Raw genomic sequence first — 17,475 nt, 5'->3', positions numbered from 1 at the left:
ACTTAACCTTGGAGGCCCAGAGTTTCATCTCTTCCTACCCCTTAAAAAAAAAAAAAAAGACACGTTTCCAGAGGAAAGCATGAAAATGTAGAAGTGCATTCTTTCATCCTTTAATCAAGGTTTAACTGTTTCTAATATTGGCCAGGGCCTTTTACAATGACATTTGGGTAGAGTGATCACCCATGGCTGAAAGGAGTTAATGTTCACGGTTCCAGTGCTTAAATATTTCTTTCTACAAGCTTTGTGAGTTCTTTTCTTTTATAGATAAATTTCATCTCAGCCAGAGCCTGCATTAAGACACATCCTAAAACAATGTCATTCTTGTCTTTCATGGCCATTCCGCTGAGCCTGGTCTCCACCTTGTAAGTCATGCTTTAATTCCAATAGTTGGGAAAACCTATTAATTGCTACCTTCCTGCCCTAAATATTTCCTGCCTCCCCTGGAGGAGGACGCGGGCTCTAACTTTTAACAAGCCTCAGAACAAAGCTGGTGCCGAGGCGCAGGTTCAGCACAGCTCTGGGAAAGAAGCCCCCTGCTGCACGTGGGTCCTGTCTCACTGTACGTTGTGGATTAAAGTGGTGTGTAGAGCATCTTTCACTGTTACACAAAAACCCGTCACCTGTGCATTATCCTTGTCCCCTGACCAGGGTTATAATAGGGTTCTGCCACAATTCCTCCAATTTTTATTTCTTGCTAGTGTGACCACCCTTGCTGGGTGAGAGGCTAACTTTGTTTCTGATTGTCTTATTTCAGCCTATGGGGAAGTGAGATTACTGCTGGGCTCCCCCCCCCCACACCCCCTTTGCTCTTTTTCATTTGGCTGGGGCTGCCTGTGTTCGGAAGAGCATGCTTGTCACTTCTTCTGTCACCGTTAGTTAAAAGTAATTGTTATTGCGAGCCCCCTGCATGCCAGGATCATTTTCTTTCATGGTGAAACCCACTAAGCATTCATTTCAGTAGCAGAAAGTAGGGAGCTTATAGAATCAAATTCTTTTTATCTAGACCAACAGCACCTGCGGCAACGCGTTAAGTAGCAGGACTTGTTAATTACCCTTCTAACTTGTTGATCTTCATGCCTTCTGATTTTTAAAAAGCGGAAGTTAATCACTGTGCGCATCTCCTCCAAGAGAAAATGACAGGTGTGTGTCATCTAAGTCCTGCTCCAGTCACTAATAATCAAGTACTTGCATTTTTTTTTAACATTTCTTTTTCCCCTTTGTGGCTAGATCCATTTCTTAAGTTCAAAGAGCCCCTCTATTCACAGCAGGGTAGAGATTTGCCCATAAAGCGAAGGCTTCAGAAACATAAATCCTCCAGCCCTGAGTCTGAGTACATTGTACTGAAAGTATCTCAGTAGTTCACATCACTTTTAATTTTTTTAAAGAGCACAAAGGCTAATTAAAAATGCAGTAGTAGTACACAACAATGATTAGATATTTGTGGTGTCCTAAGCAGCAGATTCAACCCTTTTGCTTGTGTTTCTTGTTTAACTCTCATGGCAGAGTTAGGAAGTATGAATTGTGCTTTGCTTATGCAGTGGAAGAAATTGAGGTTCAGAAACAATAAGAAACTTGCCCATCATCACTTTGTACATCAAGCACAAAAAAACAAAACACAAAAACCAAGAGGATTTGAGATTAGGAGGTGAGAAAGAATAGCCCATTCTGTTCATCCTCAATCATGAAGTGGGAATCAGGAAGAGGGGTGAAAGCCAAGGGGTTTTTTTCTTAAAACTTGGACATAGCTTCTAGAATACTAGTCTGGGTACTTTACAGTAGCGTTTCCCAAGATTAGCTACACAACCTGATACATCCTGTGGATGCCGTTCATTCTTAAGAGTCACATCAAAACCAGTCTGTCTTGCTGAGTGCTTTAACACAATCCCGGAAATTCTGCACGTACTAAGCCTCTCAATCCAGCTGCATTACCAGAGATGGATGGCTCCACGTTCTGGAAGCATTCTGAGGAGCTTAGAATTGCCAATGCAGAGGCTGGCACAGACCTTTACCAGGAAATTGAGGGGCCGTACCCAGGTAGCCAAAATTGAGGACCCGCATGAGCATTTAGGATTGATTCACTCTTAACTTGCCTCAAGTTCTATCTTTTAAATTCAGCTTATTTTAGGGGATCTTTGCTTTCTTTCATTGGGCACAATCTTTCTACCTCCTGGACAATTCTGGTCAGGTTATACTGCAAAGGAAAGTTTCGTGGTCCGTCTTCTTTAGCACAGAGTTTATTCTGTGTGACTTATGTGGTGCTATGGTGAAGTTTGTTCTCTCTCTCTCTCTCTCTCTCTCTCTCTCTCTCTCTCTCTCTCTCTCTCTCTCTCTCTCTCTCTCTCTCTCTCCCTCTCCCTTTCTCCTCCCCTCCCAAGCACGTACACCCATACAGTACCTGCTTAGCAAATTGTGGGTTGAATCTCTGCCATGACCATGAGTCTTCTGAAGAGTTTACGTCTCTCCCCAGCTATGGAAAGAACTGAGCACCTGTCCAGATAATTCAGATCTGGCTCAGAGCCCCACCCTACTCCACCTCATCTGGACCAAAATAGATCAAAGTGGAGTCGAATGTTATTTGTTATCAGAACTTTTAACTTTTCTGCTTCTCCACTCTGAAAAGACAGGCAGGCCCAGGAGGCTGTGGGTTAAGGAAATTCATATACAAGCAGAAAGTTGATTTGATGAGCATGCTTATGACAAAATCATCCCCAGAGCCAAGTGAAGCTTGCCAGTTCTTCATTCTAGCACTAGGATCCTGGACCTGTGCAGTTCCTCTGTGTGAGGGACAGGTTAGCTTTCCATAGTGAATCATAAGGACCTTCTTTGCCCAGAAGCTAGCAGAGTCTTTTTTTTCAGCACTCTCTTTCCCCTGAAACGGATTCCTGTGTTACAGTTGGTTGAGACAACCTTTTTGTAGGAGGTCATTTTGAAGTGATTCTGTGTCCTACCCCACTGATTGACTCATGTGTGTGTGTGTGGGGGGGGGGATTCGTGCACTGTGTTTGTGTGTGTGTGTGAGGGGGATACTCTGATACTGGGGCTTGAACTCAGGACCTCATGCTCTTGCTTGGCTTTTTTGCTCAAAGCCTGTACTCTACCACTTGAGCCATACTTCCACATCTGGCTTTTTGATTGTTAATTGGGGGTGAGAGTCTCATGTAGTTTTCTGCTCAAACTGGTTCCAGACCATGATCCTCAGACCTCAGCCTCCTCAGTAGCATGAGTCGCCAGTACCTAGCCTCCTCCACGTCTTTGATGCCAAGCGACCTTACCAGAGCACTGGGAGCTTAGGCACACCCGAGGAAAGAATGCTTCTCCCTTATTTTGTCATTCTCCTCAGTTTATCCAGACACATAGTTTTTCTTTGCTTGATATAGTCTCTTTGCCTGGATAGGGGTCCTTTAGTGACAAAATGTTGGTGACAAAAATGTGAGTTCAGATTCTGCTACATATTTGCTGACGATGTTAGCTTAGTTATTTCACCTCTAAGGCCCACCTTATTTTCCTTCAAAGTAGAAATCAGTAATCTCTTCATAGATCTAATGCGATTATTTAGCTAGAACAGCCATCTTTTGGTCTCAGGTCCCCTTCATATTTAAAGATTGAATACTACAAAGAGCCCTTTTTCATTAGTCATAATTAGTAGTCTTTATCATATTTGAAATCAAAACTGAAAAATATTTTAAGTTTTCATTCATTTTTAAATGATAAAAAGCTTGTTCTTTGTTAAATATATTTTTATGATTATTGTAAAGGTGATATACAGAGAGGTTACAGTTACATAAGTCAGGTATGAGTACATTTATTTTTGAACGTCTTCACTCATTTCCTCCCAGTTTTTTCTCCTGACCACCCCCCTGAAGTTGCATAGTTAATTGTCAACATAGTGTCTAGTGAGTATCACAGTTCCATTTGTTTACCCTTTGTCTTACCATTTCTGTGCTCTCCCTTACCCTCCCCCAAACAAACTCACATACAAGACAAAAGGTACAGAAATAAAAAATAGTGACAAAGGAGAAAACAAACAAAAAGCAAATTAAAAAAAAAACAACCTCTTGTTTCTAGTTCTTGGAGTTCATTTTGATAAACATTATTTTATATGATCATATGAACATACCTGTTGAGTCTTTGTGATCCTCTCCTAAGAATACTTTCCTTTGTTTCACTGTGTGAATGTTTGGAGTCCTGTAAAATTTATCATGTCCAAGTGTAATTTTTCATTTCTTATCATCCATTGTGTTTACTTGTAGATTTATAGGCACAATCTAATTACAACAATTGAGGAAAACCGTGTAATCTATGTTTCTTTGGGTCTGCTTACTTCACTTAATACAATTTTTTCCAAGTCTTTCCATTTCCTTGTGAATGGTGCAGTACCTTCTTTCTGATGGAAGCATATACTGTTATGCATACACACACACACACACACATACAGACACACACACCACACACCCCCACACACACATTTTCTTTATCCACTCATCCACTGAGGGGAATTGAGGCTGATTCTATGTCTTGGCTATGAAAACCATTATTTATTTATTTTTTTTTTTTGCCAGTCCTGGGCCTTGGACTCAGGGCCAGAGCACTGTCCCTGGCTTCTTTTTGCTCAAGGCTAGCACTCTGCCACTTGAGCCACAGCGCCACTTTTGGCCATTTTCTATATATGTGGTGCTGGGGAATCGAACCCAGGGCTTCATGTATGTGAGGCGAGCACTCTTGCCACTGGGCCATATTCCCAGCCCCATTATTCTTAACATAGGGATTTTTTGAGAGAAGCTTGCTAGCAAAAATGTATTTGTGAGAATGGTGGTATTGTTTTACATTTTTGCAAATGTTTTAATGTCTGTATTTATTGACTGCAGTTGTATTCTCAGAGATGCTTCTGAAAGTAGTCTGTGGTACTATGTTGCTTTGTTTGAAGAATGAGGCAAAGATCCAACTTATGTAATCGAAAAGGAATCCAAAATGTGTAACTGGACAGGGAATGGTATTTCAATAGTCTTTCTGATTAGATGTGTCTAATCTTCTTTGATTGAACATTCAAACTCACTAAGTGATATTATCTTAAAGTTGTAATGTGCAATCATTCAGGGAACTTTGTACTCCATTATGTAAATCTATTGTTTTTTTGTTTTTTTTCTAGACAATTAAGCAAATTTTTTATTGAAGCTTACATTGTGGTACAGAAATACATTTCAAATGATTAAAGTCCAACACCAATAAATGAAGAGAGAAATTATAACACCAAAAATTTCCCTCTACCACGCGAGGATAAATTTCTATTCAAATCTATAGTTCTCATCTTTCTAAGCTTTGTTCCACATAAATGTGTGCAAGTTTTCAACAAAATCTATTGTTTTAACTTGTACTTTGGCTTACTGGGCACTGAACTCAGGACCTCATGCATGCTAGGCAAGTGCTTTACCATTGAACCATACCCTACTCCTTGGCTGTTTTGAATGATCCTTTTAGCCATGACTCACTTTTTTTTTTTTTAATAAGTAGTTATTTATTTTGTATTTTCTGCCAGTCCTTGGCTTTGGACTCATGGCCTGAGCACCGTCTCTGGCTTCTCTTTGCTCAAGGCTAGCACTCTGCCACTTGAGCCACCGTACCACTTCTAGCTGTTTTCTATATACTTGGTGCTGGGGAATAGAACCCAGGGCTTCATGTATACAAAGCAAGCACTCTTGCCACTAGGCCATATTCCCAGCCCCTATGACTCAATTTAAATATCATAATTGGTCATTTGGAAAATATTGTATCACTAAATAACAGATCTTCCCAAAGTTGACTGAGTTCATCAGACTGTATTTAAAAACATCACAGTGCCTGATATCACCGCCAGTCCCATCCGAACAGGGTGGCAGATATATGTTTTCCAAAATTTTAATTTTTGCTGGAAAGCTCTGATTTTTATCATTGGCAGTAAAGAACATTTTCCTGGAAGTGATAGGCTCCCTTCCTTCTTTTCAATGGTGTATCTGCCAAATGTTCAAGTCAGAATAACAACAGTTTGTCTAAAGCTTTTCTTTCAAGTAAAAAAGAGGGCATTCCTAGAAAAAAAAAAAAAGCTACTTTGGTGTTCAGTGCCAGTGGTCGCATAAGTGCTTTTCCAAGGAGAATGCTATTGTGCTGGTGTTCTGAATGCAGCTATGCCCTCTGCATTCTTCCTCTTTCATTGCTGAGCATCAAAATTATTGGCAAGAATTGAGCTAATAAATACTTCTGGGCTGCAGCAGAGACTTTCTTGTGACACATTGGCTTGCCTTCCTGCTGCACACGAACATCACCGAAGGAAGAGAGTCCTGGGATAGTGGGTGCTGCTGCTTTGAGTTCTGCTAAGGGACCCAAGCTCCTTTACCCCCTTACATGTCTGCGGTGTTGAGTGCTGAGATAACACAGAGAAAGCAGGCAATGTCATGATATTATTTCAAAAAGAGTGTTGACCTCATCAGCTCCCTGAAGGAGTCTCTGAAACCCCGGCAGTCTGTGGACTCCCCACTTGAGAACCACCATGAGGGACAGTAGAAAGCAGGTACCATTTTGCCAACGCTGGAGTGCGTCTTTGTTGTTTGTGGCTGATGGACTTGATGACTAGCTGGATCTAATAGGTGGCCTTGGGGAGATGGATTATTTTCAATGAAATCCCATTAGAGCTCCTGCCTAGCTGCTTTTTCCTCCCACTTTCTCCATGACATGTTTGGTTGAAGCTATAAACAAGGCTTGGATTTAAAGTGACTTTACAAGACGATTTGTATAATTCTTACTTTCTTTGATGCTATTAAAAGGTATAGATGTAGATATAGATGAAGCTATAGATATATAGTGCTGATACTAGAGCTTGAACTCAGCCCTAGTGCTGTCCCCTTAGTTTTTAGCTCAAGTTGGCATTACACCACTTGAGCCACAGCTCCACTTCCAGCTTTTTGTTGATTAACTGGAGAAAGAGTCTCAGATTTGCAGCGGCGCTGCCTCCAAACCTTGATCCTTAGCTGTCAATCTCTTGAGTAGCTAGGATCGCAGGTGTGAGTCACTGCACCCAGCTGTTATTATTTTATTTGTTTATTTGCCTGCCTATCTATCGTCAGTCATGGGACTTGAACTCAGGGCTTGGGTGCTGTCTAGGTAGTGCACTAAACACTTTGAGCCACAGCACTACTTCCGCTTTGCTGGGTGGTTAATTGGAGATAAGAGTCTCACAGACTTTCCTGTCCTGGGCTAGGAATGTGGCTTACCGGTAGAGTGCTTGCCTAGCATCCTTGTACCATATAAACAGAAAAATCTGGAAGCAATGCTATGGCTCAAGTGGTAGAGTGCCAGCCTTGAGCAAAAAAGAAGCCAAGAATAGTGCTCAGGCCCTGAATTCAAGCCCCAGGACTGGCAAAAACAAAAAAAAACAAAAAAACTTTTCTGTCTGGGCTGGCTTCAAACTGTGATCCTCAGATCTTGACCTCCTAAATAGCTAGGAGTACACGTGTCAGCCACCACACCTGGTCTTGTATTCTGAATGTGTTAGTGTCACAATCTTCCCCATGTGTCTCCAGAGGCTCTTCAGTGGTCAGAGGATGACTTAGACAGCTCATGTGGCTTTGAAATATTACCGAGGCGAGGAAGTTAATGGCTCTAGTCAAATATAAAGAGATCGCTAAACTAATCTCCCTATGAAAACACCAGGAAATGAATGAAATGCCCATTTCATGTTGACATGTCTAGGAAGTGGCATCTCCTCACCATTATTCGTTCCCTCACTCATTTCTTCTAGAGTTGAAAGCTCTCTGCCTGGCTTGGCTGGTCTTTCCTTGCGATCCTCTTGGCATTTCTTCGCTGGCTATGTCACTGGGCATGTGCTGACGTGTCACGGCTGTTGTTGAGTGTACCTCTGACCCGTGCTGTCTGGGGATGATACGCAGGTGGCCAGCTGCCATGGGCCTTGTTTCTTTCATATTCCAAAACACAGAGTGTAGTGGGGGGAGGGGGTTCCCATCAGAGTCACCCTGGAGGATCACCCAAGCTCCAATTCTAAATTAGTGGGTTCCTGCGTGTGGACTGGGAATATTTATTTATGCCACAGCCCCAAGATGTGTGTTTTCTTTCCACACACTCTTCAGTCTGCGTCTTGGGATCCCAGGGCTGTCACGAGGGCTGCCAGCCTGTGTGCGTGGCACCAGCAGTCGCGTGTTGGGATCGCTCGATCCGTGGGAGTGTGGTGACTACCACCCGCCTGCTGACAAGAAGCGGGGAGGATTCCACAGTGGGAAGTTGTGACATGTCTGTGATAAAATGTCAGCCAGCAAACCCGGGGCTGCTGAGAAAGTAGAGGCCTCCCTGCCCCCCTCACAGCAGGAAGAAAGCCCCTGGAAAGGCCAGATTTTGGGGGAGGGGGCGGTTAGTAGTTTATTCAGATGACACTCTGACTTCACAGGCAAGTTCAGAGCTGGGTGGTGTATAAGCAGGGTGTAGTCAGTGGCTTCACAGTTTTTGGAAGAGCACTGGCTTGTGTCTCACACAACACACAAATTAGTACCCAAAACATGGAAAGCCATACTCATGTTGCTTTTTTTGAACAGGGAAGCAAGAAAATAATATAGCAATCACCACGCCAAAATGACTAAATTATACAGAGGCGGCTAGCCACTCACTTGTACTCACAGAAGGTAAATGTGTTACAGGAACCAGATCCAGTAAAAAATACTGGATTCTAGAACATACCACTGCCTAATGGGTTGCATCATTTCTATTTTTTTTAACTTTTTTATTATAAAACTGATGTACAGAGAGGTTACAGTTTCATACGTTAGGCATTGGATACATTTCTTGTACTGTTTGTTACCTTGTCCCTCATACCCCCCTCTCCCCTCCCCCTTTCCCCCCCTGAGGTATTCAGTTCGCTTACACTATACAGTTTTGCAAGTATTGCTTTTGTTGTTGTTTCTCTTAATTTACCCTTGGTCTTTCAATTTTGGTATTCCCTCTCAATTTCCTAATTCTAATACCAGTATACACGGTTTCCAATATACTCAGATAAGATTACAGAGATAGTGTAGGTACAACCACAGGAAGGTGATACAAGAACATCATCAACAGTATAAACTACAGATACACATGGGATGTTGAAAGTAGTTACAACTGTGATATAACAATCATTTCCATAAAATGGAGTTCATTTCACTTAGCCAGTCCTGGGACTTGGACTCAGGGCTTGAGCACTGTCCCTGGCTTCTTTTTGCTCAAGGCTAGCACTCTGCCACTTGAGCCACAGCGCCACTTCTGGCCATTTTCTGTATATGTGGTGCTGGGGAATCGAACCCAGGACCTCATGTGTATGAGGCAGGCACTCTTGCCACTAGGCCATATCCCCAGCCCGCGCATCATTTCTATTTTAATTTGTGTGTATGTGTGTGTGTGTGTGTGTGTGTGTGTGTGTGTGTGTGTGTGTGTGTGTGTGTGTCAGGGGTGGTATGTGGTACTAGGGCGGTTGAGTGCTCCATCACTTGAGCCATAGCTCTACTTCTGGCTTTTTGCTGGTTAATTGTGTCTCATAGACTTTTTTGCTCAGGCTGTCTTCGAACTTCAATCTTTAGATCTCATCATCCCGAGTCACTAGGATTATAGGCAGGAGCCACTGGCACCCAGCTAGGGCTGCACTATTTTTAAGTTGAGCTTTCCGAACAACATTTGAATGGTATGGCCTTCTGCATTCTCTTCCTCATATGGTGTTTTCACTGGGGTAGGTAGGGTAGGTATGCCCTCAGGCTCCATCTTCATGGACTTAGGCTACAACATGGCTTGCTAAGAGATGAGACAAGACGGAGAAGGATATGACCTTCTCCAAGCTAACCAATAGTGATATGGGTGACATTAGCAGCCATGTAGTCTCAAGACCAGGGGTCATGAGTCAGAGCACATGTGCTGGGACTCTTTGGACAGTGTCCTTCATTCACACTGGGGATTCTTGGTAAGCATAGGGTGCATGTTTCTCTAACCAACTCATCCCCCTATAAGGGATTAATCTGGTTTCAGTGTTGTTGGGGAAGATGCCATTATGTGGAGAGTAAGGTAAGGAGAATCATGGCTCTGCACCTGCTCGGGTGTCTTCGGTGACTGCATGATCTAATGTACTGTCTTGCATCTCTGTGCCTCTCGCCACTACCGTACCCTTTCTGTTTTTAAGGAAAGAAGGATTGTCGAAATGTGGAAGATGCAAGCAGGCATTTTACTGCAATGCGGAATGTCAGGTAGGTCCTGGGCCAGCTGGCAGGGAGGGCCTCTCTGTCCTTCAAAATGGGGACCCCAGTGTCCTCTCATTCTTGTCATTGAATGGCATTGTCTCCCCACACCCCTGGTGGGGCATACCCCGTGTGTCGACACACTGCCCCAGAGTGGACAGGTAGCCAAGCAACAGCATTCACAGTTTGAGTAACATGTGAGACCAGAAATGAGGTGCAGGGAAAGGGGAAAGGAGGGGGGAAAGAATGTCACCAAGGTTGACATTTCCTCCCTAGGACGCCAGCAATAGATGGACAGTAGAGCTAAGATGAACAGAAACCGGGAAAACACTGAGAGTTTCAAATGTTGCCACCGGTCTGAAAGTTTAGAGATCCCTAGTGCAGCAAGTACTCTTGGGCGGTTTGAGACCAGCTTAGTTAGAGTTATATTCAGGGGAGCTCCTGGCACGACCTTTCCAAGGATAAGCAGCCAGCTGCTGTGAACTTGAACGAGCCAGAGCTTCAGAAGCAGATGAGAGTTGAGGGCCCAGGAAGCAGGCTGGGTGGGATGGGCAGATCTTACCTGCATCCCTCAATGGGAGAAGGGGGACAGTGAGGGACGCAGATGTTAGAGGAACCATAAGTTGGCCTTTAGAGGGGCCAAAAATGGTGTAATGCTGTATCCCAAGCCAGTTAGAAAACCCTAGTCACACAAAATGATTATGTGTTTTGCAGAAGATGTATTCTATTTTGTAAACTTTTGAAGTCTTTTATGTTATATATATGTACATTAAAAAAATTTCTTTGGCCTCTATACTGTCCCTGGCTATTTTCTTGTTTAAAAACTTATTACTAGCCGGGTGCTAGTAGTTCATGCCAGTAATCCTAGCTACTCAAGAGGCTGAGATCTGAGGATTAGAGTTCAAAGCTAGCCTGGGCAGTTAAGTCCATGAGATTCTTATCTCCAATTAACTATCAGAAAACCGGAAGTGGCTCAAAGCAGTAGAATGCAAACCTTGAGTGAAAAAGCTCAGGGACAGCGTTCAGGCCTTGAGTTCAAGCCCCACGACTCCCCCCCCCCCTTCCTAAAACAACAAAAACAAAACGTATTACTACACCTTAGGAAATGCAGGTGGTTCTTCATGGCAGGGAAGCTTTTCTCTCTGTCTGCTCCTCTCTGTTTTCTCCTTCCTGTACCAGTGTCTTGCACCCCCAACTCCTCCAGCCCCACCGCCTCTGCCTCTGCTAACCCTGTCACCTTGCTATGTGCGCTACTTAGCACTGGGAGTAGTACTGGCCGTGTCTCAAGGGACAGCAGAGGCATGGCCTTGGGAAGTTCGGTCTCCTTTAACTCAAGAGACTGTGTCCTGCCAGTATCTCCCACCGCAGGCCTTCCAGGAGCTCAGCCCGTGTGACACTGACCACACCAACGGGGCTTGTGTTGAGTGTTGGGAGGAGGATGCCTTCTTTGCAAGAAGGGATGCAAGCACAGTAAACCAGATACAGTTCACATGGTAGAACCTCAAATACTGAGAGGCCATGGCCAAGAAGCAGGTTCCAGAGTGGGCCCTGCCCCCTGCCCCCTTGCCAATTCTGTGAGTTTGGCAAATCACAGGAGAACCCCGAGATGCGGTTTCTCCAAATGGAAACTGAGGACAGTGATGTCAATCTTGACGAGTGATAGGGCAGAAATGAAAATCCTATATGAACCGAACAGATGTGAGGAGTTATAAATATCAGTGTCAGAGCCCTCAGTAAAGTGGAATTTTACAAATTCAGGCTGGATGGAAGCTTAGTTTTCTACAAAGAATAAAGATAACAGTATACATTTGCTTTGTTGTTGTTGTTGTTCACAGGGCTTGAACTTTGGGTCTGGGCTCTTCAGCTCAAGGCTAGCTCTCTGCCACTTGAGCCACAGTGCCACTTTTGGTTTTCTGGTGCTTAAATGGAAATAAGAGTTTCACAGGATTTTCTTGCTCAGGATTGGCTTTGAACTGAGATCCTCAGATCTCAGCCTCCTGAGTAGCTAGGATTACAGGCGTGAGCCACCAGCGCCTGGCTATACTTTTTATTTTAAGGAGCTTGTTTCCTTGGCCTGAGAGAGGCTGGCTTCTTCTTTTTTTAATAGTAACTTACTTTTTTATTGCTCTTTTTTTCTAAATAATTATTTATTGTCATAGTGATGCACAGAGGGGTTACAGTTTCATACGTAAAGCAGTGGGTACATTTCTTGTACAATTTGTTACCTCCTCTCTCATTTCCCCCTCCCCCTCCCCCTTTCTAAGAACTTAGGGCTACTAATGATATATATTAGGTGAGTTAGGCTTATTGTGCAATGAGTCTGAACTACTCTGAGGAACTGAGAACCGGTTCATTACTGTACAACCTCAGAATGTGTGGCACGCAGCCATGCCTCTGGGTCTCCCAGGCACACCGCTGAGCTGTGTTTCATTAGGTCTCAGTACGTGTGGCAAGGTTTTGATGAATCGGTATGGTCCAAGTTGGCATTGCAAGGTACTCATTAGGGTTCCCTAGGTACTAGTTGGTCTATAGACTCAGACACCTGCTCTGTGAGCATGTGACCGGGGAGGCCCTTCTTTGGGGGAGGCTCACTTAACCAATACCTCACAACTTGCATGTGCCAGAACGCTTGTTGGTTGCTTTACAGTGAGCACTTTCAGTCGTCTGCAAGGTCTGCCCCTGAAGACAAAGGGTAAAAGTACTCACTCACTCTGTAATAAGACAGTTTCTTGGTGGTGAGGATCCCCAGGACTGAGGACAGACTTGGAGAGATAGTACTGTTCAGAGGTGGCAGGCCAAGATTGCCTCCTGATGGAGAGTTCTCACTCCTGGTCTTGCACTCGATTTCAGGGCACCGGACCCTGGGAGCACAGCTCTGTTTTCCTCTGTTCTATCTCGTGACCAGAGTCCACTCTGGGTGGCAAATGATGACACAGATCTTGTTTCTAGAAGTGGTGTGCCGCATCTACCCTAAGTTTCAGTTTTCTCTCATCTCCTACTGCTGAGGGAAGTGTTTTCCAGTCTTTTGTACTAAAGAAAGAAATGTGTGTAGGGCAGTGTAGTACAATCAAGTAGTCTGGGCATAGGACTTAATACAGTTGAGTATCTGGAAATGAAGGGCAGTTCAAGGGCTTTCGACAGTAAGGTGGAATTTTACAAATTCAGGCTGGACAGAAGCTTAGCTTTCTTCGAAGAATCAAGGCAACACTATACTTTTGATTTTAAGGAGCCTGTTTTCTGGTCTAAGAGAAAGGCTGGCTTCTAAGAACTCAAGGGTACTAATGCTATACATTGGGTGCATTAGTCTTACTGTACAATGAGTACAATGAGTCTGAACTCTGAGTAAGTTACTATAGAACCTTCATTTAGGAAGAAATCAAGATAAAGATGTATTCAGGGCACCATGCAGGGGTATGTTTGGATGAGCTTAGCATGGGGCCTCTGCTGAAGGATAATAAAGTATGGCACCAACAAGAGCAGAGACGAGGAAGGTAATAGAGAGATTTCCTGCTGAAGAAAGCCTGGCACTATTGCTCATTGCCTGGGTCTTATTGCCTAGGGCTCAAAGGAAAGCACCACCCACTTGCATTCTGCAGGTAGTGGGATTAACATTCAGACTGGCTGGTCCATCCTACCAGTAGATAAGAATGTAGTGTGAAATGGTTGGGTGACCTGCCCAAAGTCAACAATGTCAGAATCCAGGTGACTCTTTACACACTATGGTAGAAGCCCTCTCCCACTAGACAGCAGTGTGCTTGTGGGTTCTGGAGGTCCTCTAGGGAAGGAGAGGCACTGTGGGAATGCATCAGAGAAAGCAAAGTTGCTTTTATGGATGTGAACAGGAAGGGCCCTATCCATTGTTGTGTTCCTGGTCCAAACCTCCCTATGAGTGTCCACTGTTCTTGGAGCATCCTCTTTCTCTTGAGAAAGGGGTCTTCTGCATCCTCCTTGCCATATGTGTCCTCCCACATCCCCCTGTCTTCAGTGGTTAGGATTGTGCTTTGTTTGCTACAGTTGGTCTGTCTTGTTCAGTTTTCTTCCCTCTTAGTTCACTTGGCTCAGTGGGATGATGCCAGAGGAAAGATTTTAATTGATGGTGCATGAAAAGGTGATAGGAGGAAATATAAAAGGCAAAGAAACTCCTTTTTAGTTAGGCTTGTTATTTCACAAGCTGTGTGTTTTAATGAACGATATTTATTTTTATAAATATGCCCAGAAAACCAAATCTACTATTCATTCAGACTTCTTTAAATTGTACCATGACATATTCAAGGAGAACGGTTTTAGAAATAAGTTTTTGTGTGGCGCAATCATCACTGTGTGGTCAGACTGTCTGGTAGATTTTTCTTGACCTGAAATATGGAGGAAAAAACTATGTTGTGGAAGTGACAGGTTATAAGTATGCTTCTGAAAGTAGAGAAAGACCTGCCGTGATAGTGTGTGTGTGTGTGTGTGTGTGTGTGTGTGTTTAAAGCACATGTGGAGAGCATGTAGTGAAAGATGTGTCAAAGTTCTAGACATTTGTTACGTATTTTATAGAACTGAAGTGTCAGAACTGCTGAACCAGTGCTTGGGGAATCTTGGCATTGTTCTGGGTACCCGGTGAATGGAACCAAAGTCCTTGGGTCATTCCTGGTTGAGCTCACTGTGGAGTCTTCACCCAGTCAGGTGAAGCATTCTAAACCTGGGCTACTCGTTTGTCTGATTGCTCAACATGACCAGTAAGAAGAAGTATGTGTGAATGACAGAGTACATCCATTACTTCTTTGTTATGAATAGAAAGCAAAGCTCCTGTGCAGGGCCGGGAGGTTGGGGGGTGCGGTTCAACACTTATGGTCCTCTTCCTGCAAGATAGTCAGTGTCTACCCGACTCCATTTCTCCTCTTGGAGGTAACAGATGTGCAAAGCAGAAGTCCTGTGGCATTTTCTTCCAATTCCACATTTTAAGAAATTGCATATACACATGTGCAGGTGGTAGACTGTGAGCTCTGGAAGCTCTATTAGGACAGTAGAAACACCAGTGCTGGAGTTAGAAAAGAGCATTTCATAATGAACCCTGCCTTACCTTATCCAGGAAGACACAATAGCCTCTGCTTAACAGAACGCAAGGAGCCATAATAATTTCTTCCCTTCCAGAGTTGGAAATGCTAGTGTACCAGGAAATAATTTCACAACTCTTTATGCATCCTGAAACATTTTTGTTCACACACAGTCCTATCGTGGCTGAAAGTGAGTCAGATGTTTAAAAAGAGAACCATCGGTATCAAAAAGAAAGAAAGAGCTACGTCTTAATTTAAATAGATCTGATTGCTTACATTTATCACACCAACAATCTGTGCTCATTGTAGAAAAGTCAGAACAGTCTAAAGGAAGAACAGAATGAAAATCTTATTCCCTGAGAGAAAATTACTAGTAAACCACCTGCATTAGTACATGTCTTTCTGAATCTTTCTGTTCATGTAGATGTATGTTATTTTTCTAGAAGAGAGATCCTATTATACATATAATTTTATAAGGATTGCAACTGGCAAGAGTGATTGTTTGAATTTTGAAAAAAAAACAGTAGCTTTAGATAAACATAATTATTTTAAAAGTCATAAAGAAGACAAATAAAGGAGGCAGGGAGTAGTCATAAAATCCACTGCATAATATTCTACAAAATGTAGAAATGTGAGGGTGAGTCGGGAGGGGAGGGATGGGGAGAATGTTGAAAGGGGTGACATTAATCAAGATGCATTATATTCATAACCTGCTTTGCTGAATGGCCAACTGCTTTGTATAACTACTTAAAGATAATAAAAAAATAATTTTTTAAAGAGAATGCATTTCAATGCCTAACATATGAAACTGTAACTTCTCTGTACATCAGTTTGATAATAAAAATTTGAAAAAAAGAGAATGTATTTAAATACACAATCATTTATACATTCATCAGAAAAAAAGTTGCAAAGTCTCTGTACAACAAAACTACCAGTAAAAAAATACCCAAACTGCTAATTAGCAAGATAGATTCTTATTCATGTGGTGTACCTGCGTTTGATTTTTGTTTCTTAAAAATTGCTCAGTATGAGTGTTCATCATTTTTATGGTTAAAATTTGGGCAAGTTGCCTTATTACCTTCTCTGGGCTCTGAGGAACCTCGCTGTCATAGAAGAGACAGTATCAAAATATGTTCACATAGGGATGGGGTGTGTGTCTCAGTGGTGGAGCATTTGGTTAGCATGTACGAGGCTCTGGGTTGCATCCCAGTTAATAAACCATCCAGTGTTTTTTGTTTTTGTTTTAAACTTATATTTCTACCAAATATTTCCCTCTTTATTTTCTTTCCTAATAATAGAGCCGAGAAGTACATTTGTGATACACCTCTTTCCTTCTTCCCTTCATCCATATATTATTTTCATCACAAATGAAAATGAGACAGTATTACTACTACTACTGCTACTACTACTATTATTATTTTATCTCCCTTGGTGTAACTTTACACGATCCTATATTCGCTGGAATGTATCCAGCATTCTGGTTTAACTGCTGTGTGGAGGCTCTATCTAATTATAAATGCTCTTACTTTCAACCTTGTGCTCCTAACATGGCCATAATCTTTTTAAAGTCAGACCAAGTCCTCCATTCCTGCCTTTAGGCTCAGTGGTTGAATGACTGTGTAAACCAGCAAATGAAAAATTACCAAAGCTTGTGGATCCTGCACTATGCACTAGACAGTGTTTTAATTCCTTTTTGTAGGTTAGCTTACCACGTCTTCACAAGACCCTTTTCATGTTTGCATGAGTGCCTGGTTATCTTCATTTAAAAGTCCTACAATAGTTAGTAGTCTTCAGGCTTTGTGTCTGAGCATCACTGCCAGAAGGTGTAAAATCATAGACTCAGAATTCTGGACCTGTTAAGTAACTTAGGGATCATGTTATTTACAGCTAAGGAGACAGGTGCAGAGGGATTAAGGGGCTGGCGGGGCCTGCCATAGCTGCGGAGCTGGATAAGAATGCTTGTTTCCCATCTGCTGATCTTCTCCTGGTCTTCAGAGCATTCACTGAAGTGTGAGACCCTTCCCTTCCATGACATTTGCATGGTAAAAGTCAGTGTTACATATTATGTTGATATTGACTTAAGCTGCATTAGATTCATAGATACTATTAGTAAATGTTATTATGTAATTTCAGTCTCCCAAGAATTCATTGTTGTTGGTAAATATCAAGCACCACCAGTAACTTGAAGAAAACTAGTAGCTTAA

General features: G+C 42.8%; 1 protein-coding gene across 3 annotated transcripts in view; it reads left to right on the top strand.

Moving 5' to 3' along the window:
* Smyd2 (SET and MYND domain containing 2) overlaps positions 1-17,475 on the top strand; it is a 49,638-nt gene that overhangs the window by 12,103 nt on the left and 20,060 nt on the right. For 2 of the 3 annotated variants that reach the window (XM_048357000.1, XM_048356999.1), the window contains exon 2: positions 10,178-10,241. The exons of the other annotated variant lie outside the window; for it this stretch is intronic. In XM_048357000.1, coding sequence (XP_048212957.1) covers positions 10,178-10,241 — 64 coding nt within the window. The remainder of the gene's footprint in view (positions 1-10,177; positions 10,242-17,475) is intronic. 3 annotated transcript variants of the gene reach the window in all.

Source organism: Perognathus longimembris, chromosome 11 (assembly GCF_023159225.1).
Source record: "Perognathus longimembris pacificus isolate PPM17 chromosome 11, ASM2315922v1, whole genome shotgun sequence".
NCBI classification, from domain to species: Eukaryota; Metazoa; Chordata; class Mammalia; order Rodentia; family Heteromyidae; genus Perognathus; species Perognathus longimembris.
Note: the sequence above shows the minus strand (reverse complement) of the source record. Positions and strands in the feature narration are given on the sequence as shown.